The following is a 16,034-nucleotide window of genomic DNA, read 5'->3' as shown; positions in this document are numbered from 1 at the left end:
TTCTTGGCGGAAGAATGATTATCTTGGAATAACTCGTTATATTTCTAGTTGCTGTGCCTTTACTTTATGAAACTTTGCCAGGTATATTTATAGAAACAGTTCTAGAAAAGCAATAAGCTCGAGTCCGTAGGTTACACTGATTCTATAACAGGTACTGTAAGAGGGGTTTTAGGCACTCCGCTAGCGTGTTGTGCCTAACAACGCCCCTTAGCTGTTGTAGAATCAGTGTAACCTACGGCCTCTCGGGGCTTATTGCTTAAGTAAAAAACTTCAAATGAGTCGTGTCTGTGTTAATGAAGGAGATACACGGTCACAATATTTGCTGCAGTTGAGTCATCACACAGGTCACAGTCGGATGTTGCACAATCAGGTGTTGCACGGATGATATTGTTCTGTTATAAATAGACTTCTGTGCATCTACATTTGGTCTACATCTTCTCTTCTATGTGAAACCAGGTGTGCACAGAAATCTCTTCCTCACCCTTGAACAGTGTCCACTTCTGGCTTTTTCTCAGGAATAAAGCTCTTGGAAGCTTTCGGTGGTTCTTTATGGTCCACATCACCTATGGCCATTTTGGGACTCAGAATCTGGAACAAAATATAAAGTCATGTTCATTTACTTGGAGCCTTTGTGATTTGGTAAGGTGCCGCTAAATTAGGTGCCTGCTGTCAGGCTGAGAATGAAGGCGGTGATGCAACCGGGGAGAAACAACCTGTGTTGACAACTGAGCATCGATGTTTGTGTCAAACAGTGACTCCATTATGCTAAAATGCATCAAACACAACACAGGAAATATGGACTTTGTGACCTTATACGACTGTGTTGTTAGTGTATAATGTGCGAAAAGCAGCACAAAGCATGGAGATGGAAATTAGCTAGTGGCTTAATCATTCATCTTTGGTACAAAGCATCTCTTCTCTTTCTGTGATGCAAATGCATTTTGGTCATGACCCCTAAAAAAAAAAAATACTTATAAACATTTATAAGCTGTGTGCGTGTGCGTGTGTGAGCGCACGCGTGCGTGTGTGTGTGTGTGTGTGTGTGTGTGTGTGTGCGTGCGTGCGTGAGGAACAGTACCCAACCTTGAGCTCCGCTCTAAGCAGAAGCTGGCTGGCAGGTGATCCCTCTAGGCTCAGCCACTGGTCCAGGATCAGCCCCGGTTCAGACAGCAGTTCTCTGACAGGCAGCACCAGTGAGCCCAGAGCCTGCTCCCAGTTGCTCGACAGCTGGAAAAAGAATGTTGTATTAGGACTAAATGGGTACCTGAATAAATTGTTGTTTCTTGATGTTAATTGTGGAGAGGAAAGCAAGTATCAAGCTGCTTCGTAATGTAAATTTTACAATGTACAATGGTACATTTAATCCGCTAGATCTCAATAACAAGAGTAGTCTGTGGTAAAAACAAGTTTTCTTTTAAGAATACACTAATGTCAGAGTGAGAAGACGAACTGTGTTGACGTCCGTTATGGAAATCTCAAATTGAAAACAGTGCCCGGGACAACACTGGGTAATGCGTTTTCTGCTGAGGCAATTTCCCAGACTAATAAATGGCATAACATTTGGTAATGACGGCATTAGGATACTGAGTATCACAGAGCACCCCACATCAAGGAGCTCTGGAAATGTCATCTCTATTAAAATGTCAATGCTTCTGATATGTATCTTCAGCGGTACACACAATTGTGACACAAACTCAATTTGCCTCAAAATAGCTGACAATTTGATTTGTCAGGGGAAAACTAACCCAGGACTGTAGCCTTAGTATCCATGTCAGGCTAAATGAATGAAATTACTGGAGGGCCGTGTGATGGAGAGTATCGGTAAAAGGCCTCCACATATATACGCCTCACTCTCGTAACTTACCTTCACCTGAAGCATTTCCTCATTGGGGTCGCGAACCAGGAAGTAAAAGGTCTCATCCCACTGAGGAGACGAGGACCTTTCACAGACCTTTACAGAACAAGCAGGAAGAGTTGAGCACTCATTAGTGTTCAAACACAGAAGTGGCCCTGTTCTTAATTAACACAAAGCTATATTCTAAAACTAATAGTTCCGGTCCTTGATTGTGATTGGCTGAATCGCGTTCGATGCCGTTGTAAATCCAGCATAAACATACACCTTGACCGCATTTCGTTCTATATTACTGCGCTAGCATAACTTGATACAAAAGTTAAAGTAGCTGCGTCTCGACGTCGCTTGGCAACCATTCATATACATTCAAATATATTTCTTAGTGGAAGAATGATTATCTAGGAATAACACGTTATATTTCTAGTTGCTGTGCCTTTACTTTATGAAAATTTGTCATATTTGACTCGAGTGGCTTATTGCTTAAGTATACTCTTTTTTACATGCAAAAAAACACACCTTGGTTTTGTAGGACGTTCCTCCAACGACAAGCTCAGCTGCGGCCTTTGGTTCTTTACCACTCTTCTTATGCTGAAATGTGGGCACAGAGATGAAACAAACACTTTCAATAAATTCCACAAACAGCATGAATGAAATAAACTGTGCATCCTACTAAATTCTTAAACATGCTACAAGGATACAAGGATACAAGGAAGTGTATTGTTACATGCATATAGTTACTGGAAGTAAGAAATGCAGTGAAATTATGTCTGGTGTCAGCCTATTGCATTTATGGGGGGGGGGGGGGGGGGGTGCTGTCTCCTTATCTGCTAGAAAGTGCTGTCTCCTTATCTGCTAGAAAGCCATTAAAGATACAGGAGCTCTAACAGAGTATTTCAGACAGAAGGTCAACAGAGATGTACAAAAAATAAAGCAACATTGGAACAAGTAAGCATATAAATCTATATCTATAAAACCCCATGTAAGCATATAAATCAAATCTATAAAACCCTGAAAATAAAACGATAAACATAATGAAGTGAGCATAATGGGTCCTCTTTATGCATGTGGACTCCTTATCAGAGAGCCTGAGGGTGTGGGCACTCACGGGCAGGTCATGACCGCGCTCCAGATACAGGAAAAGCAGCGCGGCAGAAGGGACGGCCTTGTTCTTGAACGCCTGCAGGGACTGATGGTGCAGCACCTGCCAGCACATGATGCACATGATATTGTTATGGCGTAAATATGACAGACAAAGCCAGACTGTTTACATTCCTCTTGGGTCCAGAGCTACGCTTCAACATGCCTATTGCAGCTATGTGATGGGACAGGATCCAAGCCGCGCCGTTTGCATTTGGTTTTCTGAGAGATACCGATTAGCAGTTATAGCAGACATAAAAAAAGCAGTGTTAAAATTGAAGGTGCTCTCACCTGTTCCAAATGATCTGATTCGGACTCCGTGGGCAGCCACTCCATGACCAGGTGAACACGACCAGACTTCACATCACTCAGTGTGTACCACTATCATAACAAAGGGAAGAGCTAGGAATAGGTTTCTGAACCCATACTTGAGAAGAATGATCATAGATTGATTCGATGTATTTCCACTTCAGGTGTGGTTGACGATCCATTATGAAGTTATTCTTCTTTTACACATTTTGTGACATAATAGGCTCCTTCTTTTTGTTGTTTCCAACAAAACAACAAAAAGATTGTGCTTACCTCATCTGTATGTTGTGCACTGATCAGGTCACTCAGTTTGATCTTGAGCCTGAATGCAAAAGGGAATACAACCTTAGGATACAACCTAGTACTAACTACTGACCAAGACTTTGAAACAACCCTCAATTGCTTTAATGATAGTCTACAAAAATACCAAATCAGGAGATTCCCTCAATGTAGTACCTGCCCATGAAGTCATCCTGATCCATATCCTTGTCGAACATCTCTAAGAGGAGCTCCTGTCCAGGTAGTTGGGTCAAAACCACCTGGCATTTGAAAAAAAAGTCTGTTCAGAAATATCCTGCTGCTTAAAATCTGTCAATATAAAAACTCTGTAATCTGTTAGTTATTCAGTCAGTTATTCAGTCAGTGCATTTCATTAGCCTCTGGATAGATTACCCATAACTCATAGAATAGTGCTTTTGTGCACATTGAATTTAACTTCAGTTGCCTAATAAGTTGTCCTTGTGTTCTGAATGAACTTCTATTGTAGGCAGGGTAGGAATTTCACGGCGGCCACGACGGCCATGGCCGTCGTAGACCCTTGCGTTGGCCGTGATGCCCCTTTAAAAATCAGAGGTTTACAGGCCACTGTGGCCTTGGTGCCCCCTTCTCTCAATATTCTGGTTTGCGTCCGACTAATAGCGTATTTTATTAGCCTATGGCCTGACAAAATAATATTAGCATTCACAGCGCAAATTAATGTAGCGTTTTACGCAGTGGAAAAGTGACAGCGCACGGCAAGAAAGTAAGTGCGTCCAGATTCCCATTCTTCTCAGTTGAACTGCTTGCGAAGTAGCCTACTCATCATACAGGCATAACAAGTATCACATCACATGAAAGAGCTTTTTCTCAGCTTTTAAACGGTGTTAGCCGTTTGGTGAACGGTGCGCGATACAAATAAATACTATGATTAAATTGAATCATATATTCTAGGATCTGCGCCCATCTCCCTACCCATTCATTTTGGAATACTTAACGAACCCTTCGTTCAAAATACCAAATACAAAATAAATGTTACAAATATCGCCTAGATGTCGGTAACTATTAAAATCAGAGGATATACAGCTGACTAAGAGTTTGTTAAAGTAGCCTTAATGATCACAAAATGTTAAGCATGCGCTGAGCTGTGCTTAAATTGTTCAATACATTATTTCATAACAGGCCTAAAATAAAATAAATGTTAAATATAGCCTAGATATCTGTAAATATTAGATGATCAGATGATTTACAGTTCTATGTAATATGTCATGTTTCATGTTTTTGAACATACAGTGATGTTTCAGTTTCATGTTATTGTTTCATACAGTGATGCAGGTCTATTGAATAGGCTAAATACAATTTCACTCATTTTTATAGCCTACTACTGTATAGTTAACTTTGGCCTTGGTGCCCTGACATGTGGCCTTTGTGCCCCCCACCAAATATGCCCAACTGAAGGCCAAGTGGCCTTGCCCCCAAAATGGTGAAATTCCAAGCCTGATTGTAGGTACTTTTAAGGTAACAGGAGTGCTAAAACTTCACTTCCTTCAATGATGCAACTTGTCATTACACTGGTTAGCAACAGGGGAGCGCTGTGCCACTTACAAATGACTAATGACACAGTGCCGTACCTCATACATCTCATTCCAGTTGGGATTCAGATTTCCTTTGATCACGTCACTCTTGAAAGTCTTGCCTCCGATGCTGATTTTGACATACGGGTCACTCTTCCCCTTAATCATCCCCATCACTTTGTCCTTGGCGACCAGATTCTGAGCCCCCACCAGATGGATCCGTAGCACCCCCTATGGGCAAATATTATAAAGTGCACAATACTCTGAATTCTGTACAGCCAGCCTTTTGTGACAACAACAACAATGTTAGATTGTAGAGTGATATGCTATGAATGCTAGAATATTGTGCACTACACAACAAGTAGTGTACAATATCATTACGATTCCACACCTTTGCGTCTACTTCATTTTGATTAATGGTGATATTTGGCACTGTTGTATTTCTCTATGTATTCCCTTTATGACTAGAAATGGATTACAAAGGGAACAGTGTTACTGGTAAGGCGACCGATAATGGCATTACCTTGTTGGCAAAGTTGGCATCCGGTGTAGTCTGCTGGGGTCGCGCAGCTGCTTTGGTGCCCGTGGAGTCACTGGAGCTGAGAGGTGTCTGAAGATGCGCCTCATCTATCCACAAGACCTGGCAAACGAGAGACAGGGTGAAAAACGCTTAGACATGCATGAATTAATACGGCAATTAAATCTCAACTCAAATGCAAAAACAATATCCAGCACGTCCACCACATAGTCCAAAATGTCTCCTTCTTTGAACTTTTTAACATAATGATGAAACGTAAAGGTTGATAAGCGTTCTCTCCATCAGACTGGTTCTGATCTGCCATTGGTCCTCTGAGCATTGGTCACTGCGAGGACTCACTCTGAGTACGGCGTTGATGTAGATGCGGCTAGCTGACCCAGAATGGTCCAGCTGGAACCACTGGTCCAGACTCAGGTCCGAACGGGCCAGAAGGCGGGACAGGGGGATGGTCAGACTGCCCAGGGACTGGACACGGTCATTATCCTTCACCTGACACAAAGACACAAGAGGCATTTTGAGTCAGATATATTAAAACAGGTGTCATTTTGGCACTAAATAGTATTGCCTCAAACTAGTCTTTCTCAAACTAGTGTGGATGCCATAGATATCATTCCATATATGTAGGAGAACCGATATTATTCCATATGAGTAGAGAATATTTTTTATATTGCAATAGCATATGCAATAGTATCATTGTATATAATTAAAAAGCAAACAGCTAGTTTAGCCGTGACTGTATAACAACCCCATTGAAATGTGCTTACATACGTAGGTTTAGTGAAGTCTACCTGTATGTCTATGTCCTGTTTGTGAGGGTCCTGAATGAAGAAAGTGAATGCATCTTCCCACTCTGGGTTCACTGTGTTCCAGGCGGTCTGTGCCATTGAGAAGTTGAGAAGGAGAGGAAATTACAAGTGGAAAAGTACATCAATCTATGGCATTTCTACATTCACAAGAAGATACTTCAAAAAGGTTAAGCAACGGAGAACTAACAAGGTCCATATGAAATATTCAATTTTTTTGCATCAACTAATATAAAACAATATAAAATGCATTATTTATAGTATAAAATAAAATAAAATAAAATAAAATAAAAATAATTCTGAATTTTCCAGTCCACTAGGACCTTGTTACTCCTCAGATGACGCCATGTTGAAGTCAACCACACTGTTGTGTAAACTCATGCCCTATGTGTAGCGTACCCTGCTCTCCCTGGTGAGGTCCTGCACAGACAGTTGCACCATGGGACTGGGCTCCTTGTTGCCCTTCTTCATCTGCAGAAACAACAACACATTAGCACCTTCACTTTTGAGGCACTGCAGTCATTTTTTCTACTGTACATTTTACAAAGTAAATATCAAATAAATCAAGTACAGATCACTTTTAGATAGCATGTTGCCAAATATGCACACACTTGACGGTAATGTAGAGTGGTTTATCATAAAAGGAAACTGAATTACAAAAAATGGGTTTCATATTATCCATTGTATTCAAGTGTCTGTAGAACTGAAACATGAAACGCAAAGCCGTTAGTATCTAGGAAGTTAGTGTGCTTTAGACAGAAGTGTCAGATAAATTCTTGACCATAACCATAATGGACTATGTTCCTCTTGGATAGAAAAAATGCACTGCTTGTATTTAGAGACCATTTTCACATCATTCTGAAATGCAGAGTAGGTATTGAATGAATAAAGTGTGGTTTTAAGTCGCATCCTCAAGGTTAATGCTTGTCAGCAAAAACAAAATCTAACGTCTAAATGCTGTGTGTCTTGCATAACAATCCCTAAACCAATAAATGGGAGTAACACTTCCTCAAATTCAAAGCAGAAACACAACACAGAGCTGGCCAAGGCTGAGTATCTCAAGAATCAGGAAAACATATTAAAACCCAGAACGCCCCACACAATAGCCTAAACCATAATGATCTGAAACTCTGCCAAGATGGAATTCTCTTGACAAGACTGCAAGCCACTACAGATCTGGGACCAGTTTTTAAATACTTCTTGTCATGGCAAGACCACGAGCAGGGGACAAGTCAGAGTTTAGATCTGCTATGAGGCATAACTTCTCCCTCCGTGACCGTGACTGTGTGGAGAGACAGGAAACAAGGCTGTGCAGGCTGAGGGAGGAGAAGGAATAGAGCTCACTCACAGGCAGGGCTTCAGCTTTGTCCAAATACACAGCCAAGATGGCCGCCGAGGGAGGGTCCGCGGTTTTACTGCTCACGGTAGAATTCCTCTTGATAACCTGAGGCAAGGAAAAAACAAGTCCACTTTAAAAAGAAGAGTTCACTCTGTTGTAACCACCAGTATAAATATCAAAAAAGGTTCTGCTCATTCTTTCATCAAAGCTGATGTTCACACCAGACTCTGTACAGACGCTTGAGACGTATTGTTATGCTGTGGCACTATATAAATAAAGCTGAAATAAAACTGTGATGAATTATTTTATCTACTCATATTGTTCACTTGAATTTTTTGGTCATGAACAAATATGGTCCTAGGGTGTATCCACACTTCACAGCCTCTTTATAGGAGAGCGTAGCCTTTCTTACCTCGTCCAACTGGTCTGTGTTGCTCACCAGAGTTAGCCACTCCAGTCTGAGGTGGACACGGCCTGTCTTAGTGTCCTTCAGAGGGAACCACTAAGGAACACAAACCCACACAAATGTAACACCAATGCACTGGATGGACATATACACTGCAATTCATGTGTTAGTACTAAATCCGGGACAAGAACATAACAAGGCCTCATTATGAACAGTATTAATCTTAGATGAGACACACAGATACAGCACACTCACTTCATCCACAACTTTAGATTTCTTCACAATGCCCAAATCCATCTTGGTCCTAGGGAGAAACGGTGGAGGAGGAGGAGAGGAGAGGAGAGGAGAGTGAAAAGGTGCAGAACATTCCCACAAAGAACAAATGAATCAGGGTTGAAAATGAGTGAGAACACAGAACAGGCACGGAGATGGTACCTTCCCAGGAAGTCATCCTGGTCGGGGTCTTTATCATACACCTCCACCTCCAACTCCTGACCAGGCACTTCATGAACAATGACCTGGCACAGTCACGAGCAGGCACACATGCACATACACACAAATACACAGACCCATGTACACAAGTATACAAACACACAGACACACACGCATACAGACACACACGCATACAGACACACACGCATACAGATGGGCACAAAAATGGCCATATGGTAAAGTGAGACATGGTAACATTTTTAAAAGAAGGAAAAAAGGAAAAAACATCCTCATTTGAATGCACACAACCACTCTATTAACACAATTATGTGAATGATTTGACTACAAAAGCACACCACACAACCATGCGAAAACAGTAAGCAGTGGCTGTGTGGACAGATTTCAACATCTCTCCATTTCAGAAGAACTTAGGCAACGTCTGTGTGTGTCACCACATCAGATAAGCTGTCTGGCCTCGGACGTCACATCCAGCCTCACCTCGTACATCTCGGCCCACTTGGGACACGTGGTGTTGTCCACGTGGTGGGACGTGAAGGACTGCGGGCCCACTCTCAAGAGGGCATAAGGGTCAGACATGCCTGCAATCACCCCCTTTATGTAGTTATCTTTAGCGGCCAGGTCAGCAGCCTCCAACAGGTGGATACGCACAACTCCCTAAGAGTGTGAGAGAGAGAGTGAGAAAGAGAGAGAGAGAGAGAGAGAGAGAGAAGAGAGAGACGGAGAGAGTTAGAAGTAAGAAACAAAGGTATAGGTCTGTTTGATTGTGTGTGTGTGTGCGTTGGTGTGTGTGAGTGCGTGTGCTGTCTTCAGCGAAAGCGTGCCTGCCTTTCCTGTGTGGTTTTACCCACAAGCAGGAGAAGAACAAGTAGTTGGGTGAGGTGGTATGAAGACTGCAACAAGTGCGTGCTAAAGCAACCACCTGCCTTGGTGCAAACTGCATAATGTGCCAACTATTAATGAACTGTAAGTAAGAATGAGCAGCAAGTGTCAGCAAGAGATCCCTGGCTGAATAGAAATCGTGTGTACTGTATGTGTGTGTGTGTGTGTGTTTACCCTAGGCAAAGGACTGCGGAGCTGGGCAACATGCAGATCAGGAATTAGAGGGACAGTCAGTCGATTGGGCAGAACCAGAAAAGAGGCGATGATATCCATGATCATAGAGTCTGACATCACACTAAGGGTTGAAAAAGACACAAACAAAAACATACACATACTTTATCAAACAAACAAATAAATAAAGTCTTTCCTGAATAAAGGACCTAAGAACACTTCATTCCATTTTGCAGTAAGCATAAACTCTGAAGCCAGATCACATCAGTGACCTGATTCACTCACTTCAGTCCAGGAATGTCCAGCAGATTGGTCATCCCGGTCCAGTTGATATCCAATTTCTGCAGGATCACAAGAGGGGAAGAGAAGACCCTTGAGTGAGTCAAAAAAACATAGGCCTATGGGGAAGCTTAATGCCTAAGAACTACTCAGACAAAAACCACCGCCAGCCAGTATACCTCTCAGCTTCCACACAAATGAAAAGCCACAAGTACAAGGTGGACGGATGGATGAATTAGAATTATAAAGGACGGGGATGAGTGAATGATTCGGACAGGCAAATAGAAGGATGACCAACTCACAGGCCTGCGAATGAAGAACATGGTAACGGCACCCACGATAGGCACATCTCCGATCAGAGGCTCCAAAATGACTCGCATCATTCCATGTAGCTGCAATGAAAGGCAGTAAAAACAAATAAAATAATAAAATAAATAAAAATAGTTTAATTGAAGTGTTATGTAAGTGTTTCTACTCTGTTCTGGACATCGCAGTATCATCATTTCCTCTTGACATAAAGTGCAGTCTATAGCTATTCTTGATGAGCTAGAAAAATCATTACAGTCTAAAGTTGATGACAGCTGGAATGAGTGAGTTCCCTTAAAAACTACCAGCTTGCTCTAGAGAAATGACTCGACTGAATGGCCGAATATTTGGTGTAATTTTATAATTTACTTCAGTTGTCCAATGCGTTTGTTTTCAAAGCAGAAGTGGCCGCAATGACAAGAATTATCCCTACTAGACCATACACATCTCACTCCTCCATTGTTTCGTGTTCATCTCAGTGAGCGTTATTCTAGGAAGAACAATGCTCGAGGCAAAACAAAACTTACTGACTTACTCATTTGCACTATCACCATGGCCACTATCACCATTGCACTACCACCATGACACTCATTCACACAGAGCACCTTAGAGCACCTTACCATACCTTACTATGCACAGAGAATCACAGGCTCAGTCCCTGCCTCAGTCATTGCAAGCGCCTCTGATTTATTAATCACTACTATGTGGATACTGTTTTTAGAATTGATTTAGATTAAGTGTTAGTATAATTTGTATTTTTGTAATTTGTATTTTAGTATATTTTTATATATTGTATTATGTGTTAGTATAATTTGTATTTTAGTATATTTAGCATATTCTTTATCTTCTACTGTCCTTACTGCTTAGTTGTGTTTTTATATTATATACTTTAATTACTCTTTCTGCTGTTAAAGAATGTGTTTGTGTTGTACGTATGCTGCTGCTGAGACCTTGAATTTCCCCTGGGGATCAATAAAGTATCTATCTATCTATCTATCTATCTATCTATCTATCTATCTATCTAAAACAAAGCAAAGCCTAGAGGGCCAGCTCTCAATCACCACTTGAATTCACTGACAATGCAAATATGGATGCAAATCAACCCACCTGGATTCCCTTCACACCTGCTTTGCAGAAATACCTTTTCACCTCCACGTTAATCTCAACATTGCCAACGTAGCTGTGATAGGGAGAGGAGACATGGATATGTCAGTGAACTAAGGAAACACTATGGTGCAAATGCAGAGTATACACAATTATGTGTGTCTTTTTACTGTTTTTTTTACTGTACATGTCGGACATGACATGATGTTATGATAAAGATAGAAATCAGTATAAAATCACCTGATGTAAACATCCAGTAGAACTTGACCTTTGTCATTTTCTGTGTGAGCCTTCACCCCTACAACCTTCATAGACTGTAACACACACAAACAGAAAGATGAAAAATGATTAATTAAATAGAAAACACATCTGGTGAAATTTAGCTGAGACAGTGTGCCATGAATGACAGGGCTTCAGAGTTGCACCTTGTCTCCCATGTCGATTTTGGTGAAGTTGAACGTCTGCAGGTGGTTGTTGGATCCGCGTATGGCAGGAGCAATTGTGTCTATCAGTAGCTTCTCCAGATACTGACCAATGAATGGCCATGCCTGCTGTAGCACCTGAGAGATGTAAAGAGTAGGAGAGGTCCAATCAGTCAAACACACACAGACACACCACACACACACACACAAACACACACACACACACACACACACACACACACACACACACACACACACACACACACACACACACACACACACATATACACACACAGACACACACACAGACACACAACAACAACAACAACGAAGGCATGAAACTATGTCATTTAGTCATTAAACTTTTGTCAAACTCATGTCAATCATGTGAATCCTCTGGTATTCAACTGTCTTCACTACTTTGCACCATGCAGGAATCCACCCAGTATCCAAACAGGCTCAGTATCAAACAGATCAAATAAAAATGTTCATAACAGGCTTGCTACCATCAAGTGTCAATGAGAGGCAGAGGCTGCTGTATGAACAGAGCAAAGTCAAGAGGCATGGAGCACAAGGCCTAAAATAAACACAATTATCTATGCACCGATGACTTGTGTTTAGCGTCCAGAGACATGCAAGACACTTCTACACAGGAGTACCCGCTGCATTTACAGTGTTTACAACGCTGTCATGGAAACACTTCCTTGTTTAAGATTTTGTGGTTTTCAGTGATGCAGAAGTAGTAGTCTGGAAGAAGACGCACTGTTGTTTTGCATAGCCTAACTACTCAAATGGAAAACATGTGGCACAGCTAGTCAGAAGTGAATCAGCAACAGGCGCATTGGTCCTTCTATATAAAAAAGCATCACAGAAAGACTACTTTACTTTACTTTTTGTAATCAAACTCTCAAATCGCTGGTTTGCCAGAAAAATGTTGCTTGTGCCTGAAGTTACACCATAAATTCAGTCTGGCTTACTTAGTTCTATTCTTAGACTAGGAGCCTGAAGTCTGAGTGGTGTGGAGGGGGTGAATAAATGCTAGCATTCGATTGGTTTTCGGGGTATCCACTTCCTCCTCCTCCTCCTCCTTCCTGTGACTCAGCCAGCACTAATGTGGAAATGCTAACAAAAGAGGCTAGTGCTTTAGCTGTAGCGCTCCCCAACTCCCTTCTATGGAGGGGATTAGTACAGGAACAGAGGCCACGGATAGGTGGGGGGTTACATGGTTACATTGGTGCATATCACACCCGTTGCTAGCCATTTATGTGTAAACAGCCGCCCCATGGCCGTCGGTCTATCAGCACAGCAGCTGCACCATGTTAGATTTGTATTTGTGTGTGTGTGTGTGTGTGTGTGTGTGTGTGTGTTTGGGGTGGGAGCTTGTGTGCGCACATGTTCATATTTGAATCGCCAAGAGCTGACTTTGTTGGGCAGCACAGTTCTCTGGCAGCCTCGGGGCAAATTATGTTCCAGGATATAATCAGCTGAGAAACTTGAGATGCATTCGAATAAGGCGGGGTTTGGTACAGGGTGGTTTGGGTGGGGTCTAGGTAAAGTAGTCTGGGCCTGTTTCGAGTTGGAGAAGAGGGCTCCAACATCAGTGTGGTGTGCGTAGTTTTTTAAAAATGTTTTTATAAATTTCAAAGGTCAGATTTCCTACAAATGAATACACTGTTTTATTGCTGGTTAAGGACGACGGCATCTGCCTCTGTGTCTAAATTGAGCCTATTGTTTAAAGTTGTGCAATACATTTCATTGTGGCAAAATGTTGTGGTGCAATGACAGGAATTCAAAGACGTGTAAAGGTTAACTAAAGTACCTTATTCAGCCACTCCACCTTTTCAACATCTGGGAAATTGACCTGCAATAGATACAAATGTCAACATGTCAAACGTCAATGTCTGCAGTCTTTTCTTTTGAATGAAAACATTTGGGCAACAGATCCTTATTCATTTTCATGGTCTTGCACTTTTATAAAGGGTTAAGTAACAGATGTACCACCAAATAGATCATTAGTGATGCTGTTCAACAATCACTGTTGCAGAACTGAATTCATCTTTCTCCAGCCAACTACTTCAACATTTAATTTTCAGTTTATTTATAAATGGAATAAAATTTCCATTCCTTTCTTTCAGTGTGATACACTCAGTGTATTACACTGGCCCCACCCATGTCGCCCCCTCCCATACAGAACGTATCTAGAATTGCCAAATATAGGGACAAAGATGGGAATGTAAAGTCTAAAAGTCATACAAACTTTCTAGGGGGAATGTCAATAACCCCCTGCAAACAAGATAGGGGTGGCTATGTGAAATTTCTTTCAAAACCTACACAGACAATTGATTACAATAAACAAATCTATATGATTTAAAATATTAGGCCACTCATAATGTTCACTGAGAGTTTGGTCCTTGGTGAGTTTGCCATTCGGGAACCCTATCTGCCTTTTTGTAACTGTAAATGGTACGAAAATGTCAACTGCAGTGATCGATTCTGCAGTATATGGATGACATAATATTAGGATGAACACGGACAGTATCACAATTACAGTACAGAAATTAAACCAACAGGAATTAGACATTACATACTGTGATATAGTTTCCTTAAAGATAGGCCAGAGGCCCTAGCTATCCTCATGAAGTTAGAGCGGTCTAGATGAAAGTGTTTTGTTCATGTGTGTTTACTGCTCACAAACCAAGAAAGTGTAAAAAAAATTGCTTTGCGGACGCTATTTTGGAAATGTCCTTACCCATGCAGGAAGGTCCCGTTTGCTTTTAAATACTTTGGTTGATGTGTATTCCTGCTCATTGCTCAATAAGTGGATAGCAGACCTCAGTCGTGTCTCTTTAGCTTCGCGTGTATGCTTCCAACCGGAATAGACCATAAGCCCGAACACCACCAAACTGGTGCTTATTCGATAATACCCAGCTAAGTATACTGGCAGAAGGGCACTCAGACATTTCCCAAAAGTCCACAGGACAGCCGTTGCGCTTATTCCTGGTGTTTTTTGGGTCTCTATTTGGCTGTCGGTTGCATCTTCTCCGGACAGGGCCGTGTTCGCCTTGTCGGTGCCTTTGGATCCATCTTGCCCCGCATTCTGCATCGTGGCGACTGGCGAGTTTAGCAAGTTCACAGCCTTAGCAAATGAAACGTTCTGAAAATAGTTTACCAAAGTCGGCCTAACGGTGTTCCAGACCTTCAGTAGTGTTTCCCGTTTCGACGCATGTTCAACGAGAGAAACTGGCTTTAGCGAAAATACCTTACTCGGTGCCAATTCTTAATTCTGCGTGGCATGCCAGCTGAGTCAACACGAAAGTATGCCGTTTTATTTCGTGACATTTACCTCATACCGCGCACCGCTAAAGCTTTTCGACCCAACTGGTCGTTGTCTACCTCACTGTATGACACACGCCCAGTTAACTGCAAGTTAAATGGGCCAGTCAGATGCAACATGCCACTGCGGTAAGAACAAGATGCAATGGCAATTTTTCAGTGGGTGGGCGTAGGATGCGGAACGGGAAAGGGCGCACTTTAGAGGATGGAACAGGGATCCAACAGTCTCCACCTTTTTTGAGCAGACGGACAGTGACAGATGTAAGCAAAAAAATGTAATTGCCTGGCTGCAAATAGTCAATGGAGTTTAAAACGATAATGAACATAAACGAGCCATGACTGTATGCCTAAAAGCCAGATAATAATCTTAAAACAATGTATTCCCTGTAAGTTAACGACTTCCATTGACTTCCTTTAGTGCAGGGCAATATGTAGCAAAAAAAAGGTGTTTGGAACATTTCATATAGATTTTTGCTAATTATGTTTTTTCACTTCTTCAGACCCTATAGTTTGCAAAACTACCTGTTTCCAATGTTTTCCCGGACTGCACGGGTCCAAAATCCAAGATGGCGGATATATCACCAAAAATTGCAAATAATCGCCTTTTTAAACATTTTAAATGGATATATGTTAGGTATTATCATTATACACATACATTTTCTAATAAAATGGAAAGACTTAGGTGGGACATTCCAGAATTAGAGGACATTTGGTGTCCCCCCCTAATATTTCAAATACTCAAGTCCAAAATAACAAAAATGTTTACATAACCTGCAAGTGAAACTGTCATAAAGCAAAACATAATAATCTGCTGGGGAAAAGCGGTTCCTTTACATGATTAAAAATACCGATTAGTTCTGGAACACCCCTTAAA

General features: G+C 41.6%; 1 protein-coding gene across 1 annotated transcript in view; it reads right to left on the bottom strand.

The window, feature by feature from the left end:
* The window catches only part of esyt1b (extended synaptotagmin-like protein 1b), a 27,208-nt gene extending 11,891 nt beyond the window's left edge, over positions 1 to 15,317 (bottom strand). The window contains exons 1-26 of the mRNA XM_042088148.1: positions 14,577 to 15,317; positions 13,647 to 13,688; positions 11,831 to 11,965; positions 11,646 to 11,719; positions 11,409 to 11,481; positions 10,298 to 10,387; positions 10,002 to 10,057; positions 9,720 to 9,840; positions 9,144 to 9,320; positions 8,649 to 8,731; positions 8,469 to 8,517; positions 8,220 to 8,309; positions 7,817 to 7,912; positions 6,868 to 6,939; positions 6,454 to 6,540; positions 6,005 to 6,154; positions 5,651 to 5,767; positions 5,185 to 5,358; positions 3,755 to 3,837; positions 3,572 to 3,620; positions 3,281 to 3,370; positions 2,958 to 3,053; positions 2,369 to 2,440; positions 1,865 to 1,951; positions 1,084 to 1,227; positions 482 to 588 (exon numbers count right to left, since the gene is read on the bottom strand). Coding sequence (XP_041944082.1) covers positions 482 to 588; positions 1,084 to 1,227; positions 1,865 to 1,951; positions 2,369 to 2,440; positions 2,958 to 3,053; positions 3,281 to 3,370; positions 3,572 to 3,620; positions 3,755 to 3,837; positions 5,185 to 5,358; positions 5,651 to 5,767; positions 6,005 to 6,154; positions 6,454 to 6,540; positions 6,868 to 6,939; positions 7,817 to 7,912; positions 8,220 to 8,309; positions 8,469 to 8,517; positions 8,649 to 8,731; positions 9,144 to 9,320; positions 9,720 to 9,840; positions 10,002 to 10,057; positions 10,298 to 10,387; positions 11,409 to 11,481; positions 11,646 to 11,719; positions 11,831 to 11,965; positions 13,647 to 13,688; positions 14,577 to 14,930 — 2,768 coding nt within the window. The 5' untranslated portion in view covers positions 14,931 to 15,317. The remainder of the gene's footprint in view (positions 1 to 481; positions 589 to 1,083; positions 1,228 to 1,864; positions 1,952 to 2,368; positions 2,441 to 2,957; positions 3,054 to 3,280; positions 3,371 to 3,571; positions 3,621 to 3,754; positions 3,838 to 5,184; positions 5,359 to 5,650; positions 5,768 to 6,004; positions 6,155 to 6,453; positions 6,541 to 6,867; positions 6,940 to 7,816; positions 7,913 to 8,219; positions 8,310 to 8,468; positions 8,518 to 8,648; positions 8,732 to 9,143; positions 9,321 to 9,719; positions 9,841 to 10,001; positions 10,058 to 10,297; positions 10,388 to 11,408; positions 11,482 to 11,645; positions 11,720 to 11,830; positions 11,966 to 13,646; positions 13,689 to 14,576) is intronic.
* Positions 15,318 to 16,034: the final 717 nt, after the last annotated feature.

This window comes from Alosa sapidissima, chromosome 4 (assembly GCF_018492685.1).
Source record: "Alosa sapidissima isolate fAloSap1 chromosome 4, fAloSap1.pri, whole genome shotgun sequence".
Classification (NCBI taxonomy): Eukaryota; Metazoa; Chordata; class Actinopteri; order Clupeiformes; family Clupeidae; genus Alosa; species Alosa sapidissima.
This window is presented reverse-complemented; position numbering and strand designations above follow the sequence as displayed.